Genomic DNA, 16,539 nt, shown 5'->3' with positions numbered 1-16,539 from the left:
TAAGTAATCTGGACCAACAATGATCTACATCCCTTGGTATCTTTGACGCCTCTATCTACAGCGACAGCACAGTCAGGAAAAGTGATGCTAAAAAGCGTCGAGCATTTCAGCCAATTGAAGCAATTCCTTCACCTCCGCTTCCCCGCTCTGCTCCTCCTCCGCCCATTTCGTCTCAGGTGGCTCCCCCTGTGAATGAGAGTGATAATAATTCTGAACAATCATCATGGTCTAGGTAACCCAACTTGGATATCTGCATGTTTACCAACTCCAACAGGAAGGGAAATAAGTAGGATCAAATGAGACAAACGTGATTGACAGGAAATCATTCCAAATTCAGCAGACATAATTCTCCCATGGAAACTTGTCCTTCCATCATCATAAGTCATCATCATGCCATTCATGCATTTCATTGCCAGTTGTTGCAAATATTACTTTGCGGGCCAGTTTTTGCAAATATTACATTGCGAGTCACTTGTCAGCCTTATGTATCTTTATTTCTGTTAGTTTATCTGCAATATTTATTACTTTGCCTATGTTTCTTTCTGTAAGTCAGAGCTGTGTCTACAAAATAGCCTTGTGTTGTCACCAACATGTGATGTATCATCTTCCCAAGGCAAGGGAGTTAACTGACTGTAAAAGTCCTGTTTCGACCCTTGCCGAACAAGGATGGAATTTCAGGGCTCAGTTATAGCCACACCAGTGTCTTTTATGAGTTTATGTGCCTTCTATGTCCCTCCTATTGACCAATCAGATTCCACCTCTCATATCAATTTATTTGCTTCAAAAAAAATGGTGGCGCCCAGTAAAGACGATCTGATAGATAATCAAAATCTATTTTCTAATTAAAAGGGTCAAACTTCGCACAGTGCATCCAATTACGTGAGCACCTTGAAAAGATTTGGAAAATATCTGTTGACACAAACTTGGCAATACACATGTTTTGCAAATCCTGCAATCGACCCAAATCTGCATGAAAGTTTACGAACCGAATGTTGATTTTGTTATGCAATTTTGGTTGTGTTATGCATACACGTTTTAGTCACGCCAAAATATATCTCCATAATTCCAGCCGAGTTCAGCTAGGGTGGAAAATGGAATTTTTCAGTCGGTAGACTCTGTAGCCTCGGGATGATGGTGATGTATGCACTGTCACCCTTTATATCAAACTATATGTTTATTATTGTACTTTGTGGTAACGGTAAATCATCTGGATCCGGTGATGGTTTCTTTCTTGTGAATGTTATACCATTATGTATTTATCCCTCCTTGAAGTCAACTCTTAACTTTTACATAATTGTCCAGATGTTCTCCTCATTTCTTCCATGTTAAATCGATGACACCACTTCTGTTATCTCTGACCCAAGAGTCACTGCCATTTTTTCCAGAAGAGGGAGCCACTCTGATAATTCTTCATCAGTTTCTCAGACGTCCTATGATCCATCACAGCCTAATTTTCGAAATATGGACGCTGAGATTCCTGATTTTTCGGGAGAGAGTCAGTCAGGAGAGAACACTCATATGCCTGCCAAAGGATCTGGATCTAAGGGTAAGAAATGCCTGTTGACTGAGGTAGTGTTGTTCACCTTGAACTTAACCATGTACAGACAGCAAAGGGCTATCTTGACTCTTGGTTCTAACAAGGCTATAGGTTGTAAAGATGTGGTTTTGGACTATGTGAAAATTGAGGACAAGTGTTTGTACTTGATCTAGTTAATCACTTGTCTTCATTTGTGTATTGTGTTTTGAACTGCCATGCATGGCCGCAGATGTTTTCATAGGCTGATTGGAGACACAAGAGCAACTCAGAGATTAACAGTTCGTTATAAACATAAACATTGTCATTGAGTACACACGAGACCACAAATTGAGTTTGCTATATCCGTTATTTCATTATAAGCTTGTTCATTGTATCCATCCGTTTTGTCTGATATAATATACAGAAAATGTTCGGGACCACAAATAGTTTGTTTTATATGTCATTTTCGTTGTAAGCCTGTTTGTTATAAACGTAGTTTACTGTACTTGCAAACACCTACAGTTAAGTTACATTTTGGGAAGTATAAATTAATTATCTTCCATGAATTCCTCAATGACTTGTAACAATGGAAGTTGAAATACTACATTGGTTACCATAGCAACATTAAGTGTTTCTGCAATTAATTATTAAAATTAATAACACCATATGAAAGCATGTTTCTGTGACATCTCAGATAGCTTAGAATACAGAATAATCTTTTGAAAATATGCCAAATGTGTGCAGAAAAACTTGATGAACTTCCTGTGATAAAGATATCCTAAAAAAATATTTTTATTTAAAAAAAATGTTTTAATAGATAGATCTATGTTAATTTGATTTTATAGGTAAGAAAAAAGGTTTACTGCAAAATAAAATAAAATTATTGTGCTTTCTCCATCCTTCTTATCATGGTTATCATGATTACCTACGTCCATGTGAACCAAGACGAAAGATAGCCCAACTGTGGACTCTGATAGACAATAATCGATACACTGTAGTCGACACGAATGGTGTGCCTGTATGTATGCATGATTGTCTGACATTAGAGGACATATGCATGATCAGTGTCACATACACCACCAGTGTTTTATGGGTGTGATAGCCATGCACAGTCCAATTTACATCTAACATTATAACACTGATAGAGTGTCGAGTGAGTATTTCTTGAAGTGCTGTGTTTTATTAGAGTGATTTAACACCTCCATAAAACAAAAGTGCTTTTTTAACAGTGTGTATAATTTGGGTGTATTTTGAAATTGTTTTGAGTTGTGATGTTGATATATGTGAATTTGTTGAGCATGGATAATTTTGAGGTATTTTAAATTTTTTATTTTATTATTTATGATTGTCCATGTTGATATGTGAATTGTCAATATACATTAACAAAATGTGTTTATTTTCAAAACAACTTGGAATTAATTATTTATGAGACCCACAAAGTTAACAATATTAACACAGCCAAACTGTAACGTCCCCAGATGGGCTTACCAAAAACATTGGGTGTATTTACTAATTCACATTTCACTTGGGTAACACTTGTATATTAATCACTAATGTATCAGATGTTACACTCCATTTTTTAGCCCCTTTTAACAAATGTACTAACAGGTAGATAGTTCTGTTCCCTAGAAGCGAGCTTTCAATGTCAAGATAAGCACCAGAGGAATAACATTACCTTTCACCACTTCAGTCTGCAGTTGTAACAAGTTGTCATCCATACAGTATCTTGTCTTTACAGTTGTAGGGGAGTCATTGCTAGCTGTGATCTTTCAAATACACTAAATCCCCATTAATCAAGACACATGTTATTGGCAAAATCATTAGGGATTAGAAGTTTTTGCATTTTGGTTCCTGTTTCAAGAAGTCAAGAAGACTGATTTTTCTGATTAATTAATCTTTTTATGTATAAAGAAAAAGTCTCCTTTGCCCATCTGGTAATTAGCATTTCAGGACCCACTCTACAGGGTCTTTTTGGAAAGTCTTGTTAAATACTTTTTGGCAATTCCACCATAGTTCTTGCTGCCAGTTCTACAGAGATGACAGTCATCTAAATGTCATGTATTTGAGAATCGTATTAATCAGACCTGAAGGTTATATATGAATCGGTACATCGTTGCCTGTACTGCTGTCATATTGTGAACCATTGTTCTTGTTCTTGCAACTGCAGTCTCCAGTTCTGAATGTAGTGTTTTTCACTAATTATTATGTGAACAAGCAAATAACACACAAATGCTGCCCTATCCCTCTGACAAATTCCAATATTAGATCCTCCCCTTCTGTTTCAGGGCCTCGTTCCACAATACAATCTAGCTCTAACACTGTTATAGGTGTATATAAGAGTTAAGGCAGTCATAGTGCCGAGTTAGTTTGGTGGAACGAGGCCTGGGTTTCAGAATTCATGTCTTCTATTGTCATCGTCTTCTGTCTTCAAGTCTTTTCACAATCTGCTGAGGTCGTTGGGACATTCTGCTGAGGTCGTTGGGACATTCTGTTGAGGTCGTTGGGACATTCTGTTGAGGTCGTTGGGACATTCTGTTGCCTCCTATTGCTTCCTATGTTGTCATTTTACTTCATTCAAGGGGACATGGGTGGCTCAGTGGACTAAGGTTCCTCCCTAAGTTTGCAGGACATGCTGATGGTTGGTTTGATTCCTAGAATCACCCCTATTTTCATTCTTGGTTTGTCAGCCTTGCTTGTGGGTTTCAGCAAGGTAAACACCTGTGACCTGTGTGACGTCAGGCTTCGTCCCACAAACATTTAATAGGTGGTGCTCTAGCCAAAATGGGGTTTGAAACAGCACAGACTTAGTCATTTAGCCACATTCCAGTTAGTCAGCGGACATTCTCATCAGCTATTACTTGGAACTGTCAGGATTCTGGGTTATAGACCCCCCAGCAACCTACGTAAGAGAGGACTTGCTGGATCGAATGATTGGTCAGGCTCTTTGACGGCTTGATGCATAGTCATTGCCCAATAATGGCACGAATCATGCTCAGTTCAGACTCAATTATTTAAAGGCACTCTCGTATAGCTGGTGTATTGCTGAGTGCAGCGTTTAACAACAAACAAACAAACAAACAAATGTTACTTGAGACTGACAGAGTTACATAAAGGATCACTCATAGGATAAAAAGTGTTTTTCACCTATTCAGTTGTAAGTTTAAATCTTTATTAACCATTGAGAAGGCTGCCCAAACTGAATTCTCCATTGATGGATCAGGAAGCTACAATATGTGACTTTGCTTCTTTTGTGTCTCTGTGTGAAGACAATTTGAGCTGTTGCTTCTGCTGTCAACAACCAGTTCCTCCGGTCCAGACCTGATCACCTGCAGGTGGCATTAAAACTGTAATATTACTGACTGTGGGATAACACAACATTCACACAACTCACCCCTGTAAGCCAACAATGTATTCACTCACGGTATAATGAAACCTAACACTGGTTAACATTGACTGTTATTGGACACTGAAGCTGTTTGTCTAGCTGTATTCCTCGGCCACTTACATTTGACTGAAGTTACACATTTGCTCTCTGCCCAGATCAAAGTTTCAGTTCATCTGCTATGTCCTTATCCATGTTGATGCTCCTGTTTAATTCCTTAACCATTGTTGCAGCCACTGCAACACCAATATCCTCTCTCTTTCTGACCCAATCCACAACCCCACCGGTTTCCCTATTTAGTTTTATCCACACTGACCCTGAATCTTCATCAGTGTCACCTTGCCTCTCCACAACCTTTCAAGATACCACACTGCCACACCAACCCATGCCATGCCATGCCTTACCAAGTCATACCATGCCACCACACTGCCACACCAAACCATGCCTTACCACACTATACCATGCCACCACACTGCCCCACCAACCCATGCCTTACCACACTATACCATGCCATGCCACCACACTCCCACACCAACCCATGCCTTACCACACTATACCATGCCATGCCATGCCAACACTGTACCATACATACCACATCATGCCACACCAAACCAAACCATGCCTTGCCATGCTATACCACGCCTTGCCACACCACACCAATTCACACCAAACCATGCCACACCATGCCTTCCTAGCTCTACCATGCCATGCCACACCATACCACACTAGGTACACAAACCACACACACCACTACACCAAACACTATACCACACATGCCACGCCACGCCACGCCACGCCACGCCACACCTCGCCACACCTCGCCTCGCCACATACCCACCCACCATGCCACGCCAAGCCACACCGCCATGCCATGCCATGCCATGCCATGCCACGCCACACACTACCATGCCATGCCATGCCATGCCATGCCACACACCACCATGCCATGCCACGCCACACCATGCCACGCCACACCACACACCACCATGCCACGCCATGCCGCACACCGCCCCGCCACACCACACACCACCAAGCCACACCTTGCCTTATTATTCCACACCAAGCATTTCCTACATAGCACAACAGTAAACAATCTACCCTGCACTACAACACTTAGAGTGACACAACAATGTTCCATTGTACCAGTTCATCCATACCTGCACTCCAGCCTGCTTGGGACACAGACTAACCGCCAGGCTATCTCATATCAATATATGTATTGTCCGATCAGTCAAGGATGTCACCTTGCACCCTCCTCCCCAGCCAGCTGCCCACGTTTGTCCATCCCCACCCTGTATATAACTGACTTGACATACAACTTGTTCCTCATGCAGGCTTTGGTTTTCCTAAATTCTCGCTGAGGCCCAAGTCCTTGGGCGGGGGCAGCTCAAGCACCAGTGGCGTTGTGCTGCTGTCTAGCCGACCACGCGACAGTCCTGCCACCTCTGATGAGGGGGGGATAACTCTCATTTCTAAAAAAAACATAGATACAGGCTTATATGATTATGACGGTAAGTTACTTGGTTCAGTGAAATGAACAAGAAGTTAGTGAATTTGAAACACATTTCGGCCTCTTAATGAGTTTAATTATCAAATTCCTATTTGGGGAACATTTGATAATGCCTTTCCTGTCTTGAACTGAATCTTTCCTGTATTTCTCATAAACTCTTGACTTTCAATCATATTTTTTTTTCTCTGTGTTGTGATTGCTATATGCTTACGTACGTATTTGTTCGATTATATGTGTTATTTGTTGAAATTATTCTTTTCTATAATGTCCGTGACAGTCATGGCATGTTTTCTTACAGTGGATAAGGATTTATATTGCATGGGAAAGGATTTAACCCTTCCATGAACTAACTGAATGTACACTACGCATGAATAGTGTAGGGATCCCTTTGTCAGTCTGGTAGGAACGTGCATGTCATTTCTCAATCTTTCATTCGTCAACAATGTCTGACAACTTTTTTCAGCTCCAGAGATCATATGCCTGTTCCATCTCAAACAGACAACACTTATATATTGAATGTAGATAACTTTTTCTTGTAAATATGATCGCATCTGAAATTTAAAAAATGTTGTTTCCTTTTGACTTTACCCCTTTGAATATGTGAATGTTATTACTCCTAATCTTAAAGTCTTATTTTCTTGAAATACTTTTCTTCTCAAATTAACAACTTCTGAAACCAAAATCACAGAGAGATTCAAGTGTGGAATAAGATTTTATTTGTAAAATAATAGGAATGGTAAAAGAACATATATGTGTGGAAAGAATGTTATTATTACTCATATGTACATATTGTAAAAGTTAATTTGATTTTACAAAAGATTTGAGCTTTTATTCAATGATCAGTTTGAAACGTGTACCCAGTGCTCATTGTGATATTTCCCTGCTAGGTGGCAGCAGCACAACCAGTGAAATTTCGTCATCCCTGATGGTGTCTGAACTTGATGATGAGGGGAAGTCGAGCAGGTTCAACATTTCAGGGACACCAGCAACAGGGGTAAGTGTGGAACTAACGAGGAGAAGCTTGGAGGAACTAACGAGGAGAAGCTTGTCGAGCTCGGAATCCTCAGCTTCAATGTTGAATGTTGGCCAGTGATGATGTTCCATGTCTGAGTTTTATCTTCAGACCCACAGCAAGTAAATAGGCAGCTGAATCTAGCTTGATGTCAAGAGATGCGGGCGGGACACGATGATGAGCTAGGCATATGGTGGTCATAATAAAAGGGTTACCATGTACTTATTAACAATATGGATCCTGATAATGATAGTAGGGATATCCTGATGACAATACCAGGGATATCCTGATGACAATTCTAGGGATATCCTGATGTCAATACTAGGGATATCCTGATGACAAAACCTGGGATATCCTGATGACAATATCTGGGATATCCTGATGACAATGCTAGGGATATCCGGATGACAATACTAGGGATTTCCTGATGACAAAACCTGGGATATCCTGATGACAATACAAGGAATATCCTGATGACAAAACCTGGGATATCCTGATGACAATACAAGGAATATCCTGATGACAAAACCTGGGATATCCTGATGACAATACAAGGGATATCCTGATGACAATACAAGGGATATCATGATGACAATACCTGGGATATCCTGATGACAATACCTGGGATATCCTGATGACAATACAAGGGATATCCTGATGACGATACTAGGTATCCTGATGACAATACCTGGGATATCCTTATGACAATACAAGGGATATCCTGATGACAAAACCTGGGATATCCTGATGACAAAACCTGGGATATCCTGATGACAATATCTGGGATATCCTGATGACAATGCTAGGGATATCCGGATGACAATACTAGGGATTTCCTGATGACAATACTAGGGATATCCAGATGACAATACTAGGGATATCCTAATGTAAATACCAGGGATATCATATGAGGAATATCCTGATGAAAATATGAGGAATATCCTGATATAAATACAAGGGATATCATGATGTAAATACAAGGTATATCCTGATGACAATATGAGGAATATCCTGATGACAATACGAGGAATATCCTGATGTAAATACATGTACCAGGGATATCCTGATGTAAATACCAGGGATATCATGATGTAAATACAAGGGATATCATGATGTACATACCAGGGACATCATGATGTAAATACCATGGATGTCATGATGTAAATACAAGGAATATCCTGATGACAATACGAGGAATATCATGATGTAAATACATGTACCAGGGATATCCTGATGTAAATACGAGGAATATCCTGATGACAATAAGAGGAATATCCTGATGACAAAATGAGGAATATCCTGATGTTAATACTAGGAATATTATGATGTAAATAGCAGGGATAGTACCGGGGATATCCTGATGTAAATACTACGAATATCATGATGTAAATACAAGGGATATCATGATGTAGATATGAGTGATATCATGATAATGATGGTAGGGATAACCTGATAAAACTACCAGGGATTTCCCAACAATATCCAGATCAAAATACAATAAAAAAGTATGCTGATAAGAATACTGGGGATACCCTGATAATACTAGGTATATCATGGTAATAATACTGGGGCTATCCTTAATATAATATGATCCACATTCTACTATTTGATACATGTGGTCCTATTTTATGTGAACTGTAAAATAATCTGCAATCAAAGGTTAAATCATGCATAGAAATTTTGTTTTGAAGTATCTCATTTATGCCCAGCAAATGTTCACACATCTATTTATCATTCTCAGGAGATGGTTGCTCCGAATAAACGTAACCAGAACCAGTTTGAGTCGGTGCACCCGTTGGACTGGACTTCGGAGCATGTGTGTCGCTGGCTCATCTTGCTGGAGCTCGACAAGTACAATGATGCCTTCCAGGACAGGAACATCTCGGGACCACAGCTGCTCCAGATGGACGGTTCCAAACTCAAGGTTAGTACAAGTGATTCTAGGTTGGGATGTGCATAGTTTTATCATAATACTGTCCCCTTCCTGTTGTATATATGTACATGTCCTGTGTTGCGCATTGAGCATGTCCTTCAGTGATGTGGAATTTTGCGCAAAAGAAATAGCCATATTACCATATTCGACGTAATAAGCATCCTGCTCCAATAAGCACCCACAGCGATATTTGCTAATATATTTGCCAATGAACTATCCTAATTAGCACCCCTTCCGATTGATCAATGTACCTAAGACTTATTTATTCGCGTGATATACGCACTCTTGTGTTATATGCACACTTAATTTTGGGCATTTAAATTCTGGAAAGATATATCTGTCATACATAAACATTTCAGGCTGTCAACATAAACCTCAAAATTTATCTTTTAACTCTGCTTTTTTTTCACTAAAATAATATTCTAATAAGAGCCCCCTATTTCTAATTTTGAGAGCGCCCTGGCGCTTATTACATCGAATACGGTTTTATTATTTTATTATTAATACGTCCTCAGTAAACTATGTTGTAGAAGTGACCAAATTGATTGGGTAGTCTGGGTGGCTTGGTTAATTATGTGTCATTGTTGATCAGTGCTCACAATATCGATCACTGGACTGTATTTGAGATGATTGTTCAGAAATAATCATCTTTTTCCTGCTTTAGTGATGAGTAGAGGAGTATGTAATCATGTGGAAATGAATCAATAATAATTGGATAGAACACTCCCCATTACCAGTGCACCTCCTCCTGTGTTTCAGAGTTTAGGGATAACCAATGGTAAAGATCGCGAACTACTCAAGAAGAAGATTAAGGAACTGAAAGCTGCCATTGAGAAGGAGAAGAAACAGCAGGAGAAGGAGAGGAAAGCCAGAGAGAAGGAACAGAAGAAGCAGATGAAGAAGAAATGAATACTTTGAAGGCAGCTGTGATTGGCTGAAAAGTGAAATGGACACATTTGATTGGCCAAGAAAGTGAAAGGAACGATTTCTCCTGTTTTGTTTGGAGAATTATGAAGATTTCGTGGAAGCTGTCACATGACTGAAATGAAGGACACAGATGGGCAGTCTTGAGGACAACATGCAGCTAGGACAGAGAGCGTGTCACAAAGTGATTATCAGTACAGTGATAGTTCTGATGTGTGTACAGTTGTATGTACAGTTGTGTGTACGCCCCTCCGTGCCTGGGAACTTGTACGATGGTACCAGACAAGTGGGACGTGATAAAACCCTTGATGGGTATTTTAGTGATCTTCCCATGACAGTGACCAAGGAGTTGATTCTCCTGCAAGCCCTCAGCAACAAATACCATTACGTGTGTACAGAAGGAACTACATGTTAGAAATCAAGCTAATGCCGATCCAAGGATTGTATTATTCCTTGTATCACGATTGTGCAGTGGTACATTTATCAACACATCTCGACGTATTTTACCCATGCAATATACCAATGTATTATAGATTCTGTATAAAAAGTAAACTGTATGAACATGTCAGACATTGATTGTGTAACATGAAATCATGAAACCATGTCATTGATTGATTTTCTAGAGAACCCATTCATGTCATAAGAGAACTTAAATGTCATCATTTTTGGTATATATGTCTGTGTAAAGATAGCTACCTACACGTTCATGTCCAGTTGAGGGCTGATCCACTCAGTTGCCAAACAATCACACAGTGTCAGCATTTTCAGGGATGTTCTATTTCTGGTCACATGACTGAATTTACAAGTTGATGAAAGCTCCTGCTAATAATTGAGAACCACATTTACAAGTGAAATCAATTGTAAGCACTCCTGTTTGCGAGATGATCGAATGACCAATTGTCTGTGGTGCAACATTTTACTGTGCATAGTCGCTCACTTCCGGCCTTGTTCCCACGCTGACAACCCGCTGTGATATAACTGAAAATGTTCAATTCGGCGCAAGACCTCAATCAGTGTATGGAAAGAGACATGTTGTTAGGCCTCTGGACAATACGTTCATGTCCCTGATGGAATGGATACTTCTTGCGTGAATATTATTTCCAAATTACTTTGAGATATGTGAAATTATGCAGAAAATCAGTGTAATGTTTAACAGATGTCCTGTCTGACTGCTGTGTTGCTTGATTGAAGTACCTTGAGAAGTATTCACGTGTTACAGTTCAGTATACCCCGCCAGTCTGTAAGATAATCAGATCAGTATAACTTATCGTCATATTTTCTGTGTCCTGGTCACATTGTCCAGGATCCGGTGTAATCATGTTTTCAAATAGATTTCACTCCTCCTTTGTAACCTTTACCTTCTAATTAACCTTGACCTGTATTAATGTCCTTGACCCCATGTGGTATAACCTTGACCCTATGTGTTATATAACCTTGACTGAGGTGTGAAATTGCTTGTCTCAATTTGTGACCATTAGCGACAGCCAGGTCTCAGAATGTACATTGATATTGAAAACATATTCATCAAATTTTTATTAATTTGTGACGCTAACATCCATCATAAATTCGAGGCAGGTCTTTGATGTTATCATTATATTTATCTTACAAACTTGAAGGTATTTTAGGTTCTAACGCCACTTCAAAGTGTTAGAAATGCTGATTTCCATAAATGCTCAAACTTGAACAATGCATAAAGATTTTCATTTAAACTGATAACTTGATAAGTGAGTGCTATGAAACAATTTAATAGTGTTAAGTTTTGGACAAGGGAGACAAACTATTGTGATGTAGATGACAATATGCTCAATAAATGAAACATTTTCAAGAGTGTGATTTGCTCACAACTTCCCGTTGTCTCGATCGCGATGTTCAACTATGTGTGCCCCAAGGGAGACAACTCGGGGAAATATGTACCTGTAAGTAATGAAATGGTTTTATGCAATCCCTCTTAACAGCCACAATAAATTTGAATATCAGAATGCATTAATTTCTAGTCTTAAACAATCCATCATGCTGAATACAGCAAGCCTTATACCTCAGTATGAAATTGCGCAAAGCTTGGTTTAGTATTTCCAGGTTTTAATTTGCCACCGAACTACAGCATTTGACAGATAGAATCTTTTATCCTCAACACAAGAAACAGGCTTTGATGGCACCTTGAGTTGTCTCCCTTGGAATGCCGCCATATTGTTTGTTGCTTCTAATTGTTGTCTGTGTTGCGTGTTGAAGTCGACTGTTATTATTTACATGTTTATCCATGTCAATACTTTATTTCCCAAATGAAATTTTATACATGATTTGTTCTTATTCTCTAAGTTTGTGATTGAGGGACCCCTAAAGCTTGTGTGACTGAAGGGAGTCAATCATGGGTGCAAGTCAGCAAGTGGTTGTTCATAGTTTACCAGTTCCATAAGAGCGGTATGAACCAAAGAAGCTGTAATTGCCTTGTTCAACAAATGCAATCAATTTTCTACGAGACCAAGTGCTAATATTAATGTTGTGAGACGAGAGTGCATGCTCTGTCTGTACCTTTCCTTGTGTATAATGGGATTTATTTAGTCAACTTTACAACTCTTCTTTATCGTATGGTTTTTAATATGATGACAATGCAGGCACATAGGAGTTTTTGTATTCAAAATGGCACATATGTGTTCAGGTATACAGTAGTGTGCATTATTAGAAATAATTAGAATTTTCTGAGCAAAATGGTAAATTTTGAATCTTTATGTCGTAGAGACATAATTTACACCTTTTTTTCAGGGTGATCTCTACATGATAGACATGCTGAAAACCTAACCTGCTGCTAATGCTCAATATCTGTTGAGTGTGTGGTCTGGTAAAGATGTACTAGGCAGATGTGATCAGAATCACTTCGGGACTGGTTCATTTTAACTAATTTTTATCCCGATATCAGTTCTATTCACTGTGTATCATATCAACATTAACTCTCATAGATATGTTCAAATTCCATGTCTCACCTCATACAACTGGATTCATTGTAGTGCACCTTGAAAGTCACAATTTGCATTTGTGTATGGAATCCGTGAAAGTATAATCAAAATTCACTCTAGTTACATATTTTTGTAGTTCCACTCAAGTATCACCATATACACTGGGAGATGTATTAGTAGTGGGATGATACACTGATGCATCGGCGGATCGCGATTTTTCACTTCTTGATACAAGTATCGATCACAATCGAAAGTAAAGAGTATAAATTTTAACCTTAAATGTATTCTTTAATAAATGTTTCACAAAAAACTAATTACTAGTGAAAATGAGTTGTGAAAACGTAAATATCTTCGTCCGTTGCGCCATACTTGACAATGCCAATAGTAAATTGTCAGTATGCGAGGTATTTGGCCATCCAGTCTATGAAAAAGATGCCTTACACATCACCGATAAGAGCATTTGCAAGTATCGTGATACGTATCGGATTGTGAGCAAGGTATTGTGATACATATCAGATTGTGCAGATGGTGTATCGTCCCAGCCCTAAGATGTATTAACATATATTTAGAAATATGCAATAACAAAATCAGTAGAAATCTACTTAGTAGTCGTAGGAATACATTCTTCCCACAAGGATTAATTCATGGATATTTCCGAATGACTCAGAATATCACAACTTGATTGAATACTGATATCAAATGTCCAATAGAATTAGTCAGGTAATAAGGACAATATCAACTGACCAATGGAAGCCGACCCTGATAGTCAGATAACAATTTGTATCATGTTAAAAAACAGCATTAACTTGTAGCAGTGAAATATTCTATACTCAACTCCGACCCTTCTCCTGCTAACAAATGACTTCTTTATTTGTACCAGAGTGTCTGCAATGTTGTGTTCCTCTGTGAAACCAAACCCATATGATGCCTAGATGACTGCCAGCCTTTCGTTGCCAGTAATTAAGCGCCTTATTGATTTGTGCAAAGCACAAAAACCACACCATGTAACTTTATTAGTGTATGTTCAGGCAGTACCTGTGTGCGTCACCTCAAGCCCCGAGGAGATGCCTTTCACTGTGTGACTTAGTAATAGACTTGATATACCCAAACTGTGCATACATAATTTCAACTTAAATTTGATTTTAAACATGAAATTGTCAACCACGAAGATTTATTTCATACATGCCGATGCTAATAATGCTGTCTACACCTTTTTTGCAAACGTACAACTGTAAAAAACACTTTCATATTTTTATATCCACTGGACAACTTTTTTTCTAGTGTAGATGTTGCATCTGTGCTGGTGGTGATCCCAGGGCCTCTTTCAAAGAGAACTCATGGCGCTACGACTGTCGTAACTCCTATACTTTAACACATACTTACGACAGATAAAATAGCGCTACGATCGCTTTGTGAAATGGGCCTCTGAACCCTGGGAACTTTTTGGAATACAATCCCAGGATTAGAACTAAACTGAATAGCTTTATTAGCCTGGTTGAAGATAAAATGCCCTTGTAATGTTAATACAATGGGGAAATTTTGAAATATGTACTAGCCCGTAGGAATTTGTACTAGCCTCGTGCTAGCAGGCTAGTGTTAATTTCTAACCCTGGATCCCTGCAGGCTTTGCACATTCTGATCGAATGACTGGTGTGTGTTCGATGATTGAGACTCTCAGACATATCATAATTGCACTTATGTATAGCAGATCATGTAAGAAAGTTTACAAGGATAGAAACTTCAAAAAGTCTGAATGTCGACCTGCATTGCGACATCTCTTCATCTTACACATCAATGTGTCTTAAATTTTCACACGTCAGAAGTGATTAATATTACGATCATTTCTTAAAAACACAACTTTGAAGGAGGCAAATCTGTAAGTTTTTATCCATGTAAACAGTCTGTAAATTCAGGTGTAAACACTTGTATGTAGACACTCTTATATATCTCTGGTCTTCATTTCGGTCTGGGAGCCGTATATTAAAGTATGTATGATGTGAACACGTGTTTGTTATTTTGTTCAACTGGTTGCAGCCATCTGGTGTTGTGGATCGAGTCTGCCTGGATAGTGGAAGGTCAGTGGTTGAGCCCTATATACACAATGTTCCAAAAGACGTTTACAGACGGTGCTTGTTGTTACTCTGTCTGCCACTCGTCACTATGGGGATAAAACAAGGACTGGTCACCTCAGAGTCGGTTACTGTGTCTGAGTGGGGGCATCTACAAGGCATGGTATAGCACTATAAAACCTGCAGATCTCTGCATTAGTAAAAGCAGCTGCTCTCATGAATGAATGTCCCTGTATGAGCAAATTAATCTGGAACACCATATTAAACTCAATTTCACCTCACCTGGTTGCTGATTGAACTGAGTAGTCCGTACTTCCACAAACAGAAAATAAGGGAGACAACTTGTATTAGAGCCATAAGTTCCATTGAGCGCAAATACCGGTAGCTGTGTCCAAAGTCGTCTCTAACATCCAGAAGTAATACAAGCTCCTGTACCTTACACATGGTAGATGAACTTTAACAAAGGTATTTTCAAGGTATTGGCTATTATCCATACATGTTCTTGCGTTTCAATCCTTCAAAACATGCTTTTGTGATGAATTTTGTTGCATTTAGCACAAGAAAAAGTTGCGAGTGAGAGATTCAGTTTGATGCATCCACATAACCTTTCATGTAGAAGATATGTGGCAGCAGTATGTACGCGAATAGTAGGACTCGGCACATTGCTGTGGGAAGCCCTCAAGTTCTTGTCTACCTGCAAAGAGTATGTGGGATCTGGCACATTGCTGCCTTGGAATCCCTTCAAGGAAGTGATTGTACGCCAATAGTAGGACTCGGCACATTGCTGTGGGAAGTCCTCAAGTTCTTGTCCACCTGCAAAGAGTATGTCGGATCTGGCACATTGCTGCCTTGGAATCCCTTCAAGGAAGTGATTGTACGCCAATAGTAGGACTCGGCACATTGCTGTGGGAAGCCCTCAAGTTCTTGTCCACCTGCAAAGAGTATTTGGCACATTGCTGCCTTGGATTCCCTTCAAGGAAGTGATTGTACGCCAATAGTAGGACTCGGCACATTGCTGTGGGAAGCCCTCAAGTTCTTGTCCACCTGCAAAGAGTATTTGGCACATTGCTGCCTTGGAATCCCTTCAAGGAAGTGATTGTACGCCAATAGTAGGACTCGGCACATTGCTGTGGGAAGTCCTCAAGTTCTTGTCCACCTGCAAAGAGTATGTCGGATCTGGCACATTGCTGCCTTGGAATCCCTTCAAGGAAGTGATTGTACGCCAATAGTAGGACTCGGCAC

At 39.4% G+C, this 16,539-nt stretch overlaps 1 protein-coding gene across 10 annotated transcripts in view; it reads left to right on the top strand.

The window, feature by feature from the left end:
- Nucleotides 1-15,229, top strand: part of LOC139463935 (neurabin-1-like) — a 118,530-nt gene extending 103,301 nt beyond the window's left edge. For 8 of the 10 annotated variants that reach the window (XM_071245385.1, XM_071245383.1, XM_071245384.1 and 5 more), the window contains 6 exons: nt 62-232; nt 1,386-1,546; nt 6,233-6,409; nt 7,296-7,402; nt 9,162-9,344; nt 10,113-15,229. In XM_071245385.1, coding sequence (XP_071101486.1) covers nt 62-232; nt 1,386-1,546; nt 6,233-6,409; nt 7,296-7,402; nt 9,162-9,344; nt 10,113-10,262 — 949 coding nt within the window. In that variant the 3' untranslated portion in view covers nt 10,263-15,229. The remainder of the gene's footprint in view (nt 1-61; nt 233-1,385; nt 1,547-6,232; nt 6,410-7,295; nt 7,403-9,161; nt 9,345-10,112) is intronic. The other 2 variants (XM_071245386.1, XM_071245387.1) reach the window with 2 other exon arrangements.
- Nucleotides 15,230-16,539: the final 1,310 nt, after the last annotated feature.

The sequence above is a fragment of the Haliotis cracherodii genome, unplaced genomic scaffold, assembly GCF_022045235.1.
Source record: "Haliotis cracherodii isolate W230 unplaced genomic scaffold, xgHalCrac1.p SCAF_16, whole genome shotgun sequence".
NCBI classification, from domain to species: domain Eukaryota; kingdom Metazoa; phylum Mollusca; class Gastropoda; order Lepetellida; family Haliotidae; genus Haliotis; species Haliotis cracherodii.
This window is presented reverse-complemented; position numbering and strand designations above follow the sequence as displayed.